Below are 7,520 nucleotides of genomic sequence, written 5' to 3'. Positions count from 1 at the left end.
TCACGCCACTGCACTCCAACCTGTTTGACAGAGTCTTTAAAAAAAAAAAAAAAAAACCAGCAGCAACTCAAATATCCATAAATGGCTGAATGAATGCATGAATATACAACATTTCACGGCAGACTATACTTCTCAGCAATATAAAACAAATGAAATCATATGTCTACATTGATATCAAAATAAGCATGATGCAGGACAGCACCCAGGAATTATAAGAGGAAACACTTTATTACATCAGTCAGAAAATTCCAGAAAATGGAAAGTACTCTATTATAAAGCAGAATAAATCAATGGTTGTCTGGACAGCAGAGAGAAAAACTTTATAAAGCCTCCATGTAAATATGAAGGTGATAGATTAAATTCATTGTTGTGACTCTGATGATGATTTCATGGGATTATAAGAAAATTCAAGCCAGGAGCAGTGGCTCACGCCTGTAATTGCAGAATTTTGGGAGGCCAAGGCAGGCAGATCACAAGGTCAGGAGATCGAGAACATCCTGGCTAACAGGGTGAAACCCCGTCTCTACTAAAAATACAAAAAAAATTAGCCGGGCGTGGTGGCAGGTGCCTGTAGTCCCACCTACTTGGGAGGCTGACGCAGAATGGCGTGAACCCAGGAGACAGAGCTTCCAGTGAGCTGCAATCACGCCACTGTACTCCAGCCTGGGCGACAGAGTGAGACTCTGTCTCCAAAAAAAAAAAAAAAAAAAAGAAAGAAAATTCAAGACTTATCCTACAGCTCAAATATGCATACTTTATTGGACATCATTTATATCTTTATTTTAGACACAGACAGGGTCTCTGTCACCCAGGCTGGACTGCAGTGTTGCAATCTCGGCTCACTGCAACCTCTGCCTCCCAGGTTCAAGCAATCTTCCCACGACAGCTCTCCTGTGAGTTATGAAGCCAGACTTCTGGATAAATATCCTATATTTGTCACACTAGTAAGGCCTTCATTCAGTGTTAACTATAATCCTGAAGGAATACAGAGGTGTGGCTACAAAACTGCCCGAATTTATTTTACTTATAAGGACTCTTCTCTAGTGTGAACTCTCCAATGTCCAAGGAGAGCAGACCTTCGGGTAAACATTTTCCACATTTGCTGCAATCACAAGATCTTACTCAGGTGTGTACTATCCTGTATTTACTGAGACTGGACTCACTGCACTCATAAGGCCTTTCTTTTGTGAACTCTCTGATGATGACGAAGTGAAGAGATTTGCCTAAATTTTTTTTCACATTCACTACACCCGTAAGGCTTTTCTCCAGTGTGAACTCTCCTGTGTTTAGTGAGACTGGAGCTTTCAGCAAAAGATTTCCCACATTCACTGCACTCATAAGGCTTCTGACCAGTGTGAACTCTCTTATGAACACGGAATGTAGAGCTATGGGTAAATGACTTCCCACAGTCACTGCATTCATATGGCCTTTCTCCAGTGTGAATTCTCTGGTGTGCAATGAGGTGGTACTTGTGCCTAAAAAATTTCCGACAAACCTCACATTCATACGGCTTCTCTCCAGTGTGAATTCTCTGGTGAACAAGGAGGTGGGACTTACTGTTAAATAATTTCCCACATGTCCCACATGTATAAGGTTTTTCTCTAGCGTGAACTCCTTGGTGATTACTGAAGCTATTGTATTTGCTAAAGGATTTCCCATATTCACACCACACATAACATTCTTCTCTAGGGAGCAGTCTCTGGTGCTGACTGAGTATATGTTTGGTGCTAAAATGTTTCATGCATCCTCCACAGCTGTAATGAGTTTTTCCCCCACGAAAGGGAGACACACACTCGGTTTTTCTGTTTGACTTCTCTCCAGTGTGAGTGGCCTCTTTCTGGAGTAATCCTGACCTGGGCAAAAAGTCTTTTCCACTCTGACTGAAGACAGATGACTCCTCTGACACATGGAACTTACACCTCTTCACAAACAACGCTTCCTTAACACTGCTTCTGTAGGGTTTCTCTCCAATGTACTCATTCTGGTGTTGATGAAAGTTTCCACTGTCATACAATTTATTCCCCCAGGCCTCACAGCTGTGCAGTTTCTGCTTGGGATGTGTTCCCTGATGATCTCCAACGTGCAAAATGTCTCCCAAGATCGGGCCACACATCTCACAGGGGTGGACCTTCTTGAGAGACACACCTGCCATAGGAATCCTGACCTGAGTCTCTCTTTGTATATAAATACTCTGCTTAGAAGGTGCTTCCTCATCTTCCACTCCACACCAACAACCTGAAAGCAAGAAAATGCTGGTGAAGTGCATGTTAACTCTGGTGGGAAGGCACAGACCACTCACAAGTGTATCTGACAAATTGAGGAATTACTCCAAGGAAATACTTGGAGGAACAGAACGTTGGCTTCAGGTGGAAGATGGTGCTATTTATTATTGCTGGACTCTAAAGGTCACAGAATGTAGGAGGCCTCATGACGTAAAGGACACAACCAGGTATGTAACACAGTGAGTAAAGGCAGGGTCTACAATTCCTGCATCTGCAAACCACTCATCTGCAGAACTTTACATCCTCATGACGTGAGTGCTGTAGAGAGGGATTTGTCCAGACCAAGGAAAACAGGAGCACAACACAGCAGCTACTGCTCGAGGACAGTTTAACAAAGTGTACCATTTGCTAACACAAAACCTGCATGCTAATACTGGAAACCACTGCAGATGAAGATGTGAGTAAAATTAAGATGTGGGGTCCAGAGACGTGAAGATTATTCAGGGGAATAAATACCAGACTACAAGCTCATGTACAAAGCATTAAAAAAAAAAAAAGAGTACAACTGACAAGGAGTACAACTGACAATTCTGATGCTCTTTACAATGGGGAAGAGACCAGGAGCAGTGGCTCACAGCTGTAATGCCAACGTAGGAAGATCACCTGAGCCTGGAAATCCAAGACCAGCCTGGGAAATATGGTGAGTCCCCATTGCTACAGAAATTATTTTTAAAATGGTCAAGCGTGGTGATTCATGCCTGTAATCCCAGCACTTTGGGAGGCTAAGGCAAAGGGATTGCTCAAGTTCAGGAGATTGAGAACACCCCGGGCAACACAGCAAAACCTCCTCTCTGCAAACATAGCCAGGCGTGATGGTGTGCACCTGTAGTCCCACCTACTCAGGAGACTGAGGCTGGAGAATCACTTGAGCCCAGGAGGTTGAGGCTGCAGTGAGCTATATTCACACCACTGCACTCCAGGTAACAGTAAGTGAGTGTGAGAACCTGTCTCAAAAAAGAAAAGAAAAGAGAGGAGAGGAGAGGAGAGGGAAGAGGGAAGAAAAGGGCCGTGCATCGTGGGTCACACCTGTAATCCCAGCACTTTGGGAGGTCGAGGTGGGCAGATCACCTGAGGTCAGGAGTTCGAGACCAGCCTGATCAACATGGAGAAACCCTGTCTCTACTAAAAATATAAAATATTACCTGGGCGTGGTGGCACATGACTGTAATCGCAGGTACTCAGGAGGCTGAAGCAGGAGAATCACTTGAGCCTGGGAGACAGAGGTTGCAGTGGGCCGAGATGGCACCATTACACTCCAGTCTGGACCACAAGAGTGAAACTCTGTCTCAAAAAAAAAAAAAAGAATGGAGAAGGCCAGGCGCAGTGGATTATGCCTGTAATCCCAGCACTGTGGGAGGCCGAGGGGGGCGGATCATGAGGTCAGGAGTTTGAGACCAGCCTGGCCAATATGGTGAAACCCCATATCTACTAAAAATACAAAAATTAGCCAGGCATGGTGGCACGCGCCTGCAGTCCCAGCTACTTGGGAGGCTGAGGCAGAAGAATTGCTTGAACCCAGGAGGCGGAGGTTGCAGTGAGCCAAGATCACACCACTGCACTCCACCCTGGGCAACAAAGTGAGACTCTGTCTCAAAAAAAAAAAAAATTAGCTGGGCATAGTGGCATGCACCTGTATTCCCAGCTTCTCAGGAGGCTGAGGCAGGAGAATTGCTTCAGCCCAGGGGGCAGAGGTTGCAGTGAGGCGAGATCAAGCTACTTCACTCCAGCCTGGGCAACAGAACAAGATCCTATCTCAAAAAACAAACAAAACCAAAAACAAGAATGAAGGAGAAAAGACGATAACAGAAATCATGTGTGCCTACTTGTCTGGACCCAAAAATACTACTGAAATAGAATAGGTTTCTGGCATGATTGGAATAAAACTCTGAAATCATGCCCCACTGTTCTAGGATGCTATTCTGCAGGGACTCACAACCTATAATGCTGAGGCCAGATTCATTTGCATCTTTTGACCACAGAAGATGATCCCACCACCAAGATAACCAAGTACAAGAGAAATACATGATGTAAAAACAAAGGGAAAGACAGAACATGGAAACAGCCAACACTGGCTTAGAACAGCTCAGCACATGACAGCAGACAGGAAACTAAATATTACAAAAAGAATTTCTGTTTTTTGAGACAGAGTCTTGCTCTGTTGCTCAGGCTGGAGCGCGATGGCACAATCTCGGCTCACTGCAACCTCTGCCTCCCAGGTTCAAGCAATGCTCCCACCTTAGCCTTCCAAATAGCCAGGATTACAAGCGTGTGCCACCATGCCTGGCTAATTTTTCTATTTTCAGTAGAGACGGGGTTTCACCATGTCAGCCAGGCTGTTCTCAAACTCCTGGCCTCAAGTAATCCACCTGTCTTGGCTTCCCCAAGTGCGGAAATTATAGGCATGAGCCACCGCACCAGACCTGTGAAGAGAATTTCTAAGGAGGGTATTTCAAGAACACTCTGTAGTCTATGTAGGCAGTGACAATGTCAACGAAGACAATTCCTGGCACAGGGAGGCATGAAGAAATAGCAGGTAGAGGAATGAATTAGATCCCGAACCTGAAATCTGGATGAAATCATACAAACATCCACAGGACAAACAAGGTAGCCTGCATTAAGATGCCTGTAAGACTTCTGACTCTGAATTCCTCCCTGGGAGCCTACAGCCACCTGGGAGCTCACTAGCAGGTGTTGGGGCTGCTCCAAAAAAGGAGCAGGGCAGTATGGACACCTCAGTCCTACCAACCAAGAAATTACCCACAGAACTGAAGTAGGAAGCTGTGTCCATGCTCCTGACATGAGAAAGTCTTGCCAATAGAAAAAGAGGGGGAAAGACGGAGACTAGCTCAGGTCACAGGGGTGAGTGTGGGCAACTTACCCAGGGAGGATATAAGTGCCAGGTTCTCCAGCATCACATCACGGTACAGGCATCTCTGAGCCTCACTAAGGAGATTCCATTCCTCCCAGGTAAAGTTCACAGCCACGTCTTCAAAAGTCACTGTGCCCTGTTATGACGTTGACAGATGAAACTACAAACGGCCCCTATGCTGAGGTATCACAATCCCTCTCTCCCACACATCCACTCTTGCATGTCCTCCTCAAGGTCCTCAAACATAGGAGAAACTAGGCACACTGGTCATGGGGTAGAGCCACCAACAACAATAATTAGGTGAACAAATAGGTATTTATGTGTTGGCTGTGACATAAAGTTCACCCCCTCCTGACAGGCACTTCCCCTAGTATGGCCGAGGTCATGGAGAGCCCAATGTGGCACCTTCAGTACAGCAGAGATACCCTCTCTGAAAGCACATTCTTTAGACTTCCCAGGTACATATCCATGTCCATCCCCAGCTGACTGCCACACACCACTGGCCTCTCTCTAGCCTTTAAACAACTTGAAGTATTCATGCCCTCCTTTTTCTTCTACTAGTGTGGGTGGAAATCTCCCGCTAGAGTTGTATTGTAAAGGGGCAAAATAAATGACAACCAATACTCGACAGATGCCATTAACAGCAGTTTAAAAATAAAATATATTCACAAACTGGTAAGAGGGACACCACTCACCACAGAGGGATTTCACTGTGGATAAGAGAGAGTAGCCGGGCGCGGTGGCTCAAGCCTGTAATCCCAGCACTTTGGGAGGCCATGTCCCTGACAAAGTATGCTGTCAGATACATCTTACCTTCATTGTCACTTATCTCCCTGTTCTGTGTTTATGAATGACAATAATGTCAGCTAGGGATCCAAGCAAGGAATCCAGTCTTCAGTCTCCAATCACTGATTCCTGGCCCGCTAAAAGATTTAGCATGTTAATCTGAAGTGTGCCCTCCTAAACGTGACCCTTGGCTAACTCACCTTAGTCCACACATTCATTTCTATATATTGCATGGCCCCAATATCAGTTCATTTCCAGATATCCCAACCTATGTGGACATTACTGACTTGTTGCCTCTACTTACTGGTCTCTGAATCATCTCAGATTCTTAACAACGCTCCTTATAACCCCAGTGAATGTTATGCCTACTGTCAACTTGCTCATCTCAGCTGATACAGCCTCTATCAGTACAGCTGCTAAGACCAAAAACTATGGGGTCATACCTGAAACCTCTCTTTCACACATTTACCATCATATTAAAATCTAGCTTCCCCTTTGCAAAATGTGAATAGTGACTCCAGCCACATCTTCTTAGCCATGAATTGTTCATTAACCCTCACCTGGATTATGGAATCAGCCTCAACATTGATCTTCCTTCCTCCTCCCTCAACTCCACATTCTGTTCTCCAGTATGGAGCCAAACAGAACGTCAATAACATCAACTCCCCGCTCTCATCAGTCTTATCTCTAAGGATTTTGCTTCCTGGCACAAAATCCAGGGTTAACCTTCTAAGTGTATTTACACAGGTTCACTGGAATGGGAATACCTCCATACTACGTGTCATGGAGTTAGGACCTTGGCTTTCGGGTTTCTCCAAGGTTCCCAGATCAAATGTCTGAAAAAATACCACTTAAGAGTCCCAGGGCCAGGTGTGTTGGCTCATGCCTGTAAGCTCAGCACTTTGGGTGGCCAAGGTGGGTGGATCGCTTGATCCCATAAGTTTGATGCCAGCCTGGACAACACAGAGAAACACCGCCTCTACTTAAAAATAAAATATAAAAATAAAAATTTAGCCGGGCATGGTACTGCACGTCTGCAGCCCCAGCTACTCAGGAGGCTGAACCAGGGAAGTCGAGTCTGCAGTGGGCAGAGATCACGCCACTGCACTCCAGCCTGGGCGACAGAGTGAGAACCTGTCTCAAAAAAGTTTAAAAAATTAATTTATTTACTTATTTATTTTTTGAGACAGAGTGCCCGGTCATATTAAAGTAAATTTAAAAGAGACCCACGAGGCCGGGCGCGGTGGCTCAAGCCTGTAATCCCAGCACTTTGGGAGGCCGAGACAGGCGGATCACGAGGTCAGGAGATCCAGACCATCCTGGCAGACAAGGTGAAACCCCATCTCTACTAAAAAATACAAAAAAACTAGCCGGGCGAGGTGGCGGGCGCCTGTAGTCCCAGCTACTTGGGAGGCTGAGGCAGGAGAATGGCGTTTTTAACCCTGGAGGCGGAGCTTGCAGTGAGCCGAGATCGCGCCACTGCACTCCAGCCTGGGCGACAGAGTGAGACTCCGTCTCAAAAAAAATAAATAAATAAGCCGGGCACGGTGGCTCAAGCCTGTAATCCCAGCACTTTGGGAGGC

General features: G+C 45.8%; 1 protein-coding gene across 1 annotated transcript in view; it reads right to left on the bottom strand.

Annotated features, from left to right (window-relative positions):
- Nucleotides 1-209: 209 nt before the first annotated feature.
- The window catches only part of ZNF552 (zinc finger protein 552), an 8,932-nt gene continuing 1,621 nt past the window's right edge, over nucleotides 210-7,520 (bottom strand). The window contains exons 2-3 of the mRNA XM_017885394.1: nucleotides 5,161-5,287; nucleotides 210-2,235 (exon numbers count right to left, since the gene is read on the bottom strand). Coding sequence (XP_017740883.1) covers nucleotides 1,169-2,235; nucleotides 5,161-5,287 — 1,194 coding nt within the window. The 3' untranslated portion in view covers nucleotides 210-1,168. The remainder of the gene's footprint in view (nucleotides 2,236-5,160; nucleotides 5,288-7,520) is intronic.

The sequence above is a fragment of the Rhinopithecus bieti genome, unplaced genomic scaffold (assembly GCF_001698545.2).
Source record: "Rhinopithecus bieti isolate Rb0 unplaced genomic scaffold, ASM169854v2 scaffold_15006, whole genome shotgun sequence".
NCBI lineage: Eukaryota > Metazoa > Chordata > Mammalia > Primates > Cercopithecidae > Rhinopithecus > Rhinopithecus bieti.
Note: the sequence above shows the minus strand (reverse complement) of the source record. Positions and strands in the feature narration are given on the sequence as shown.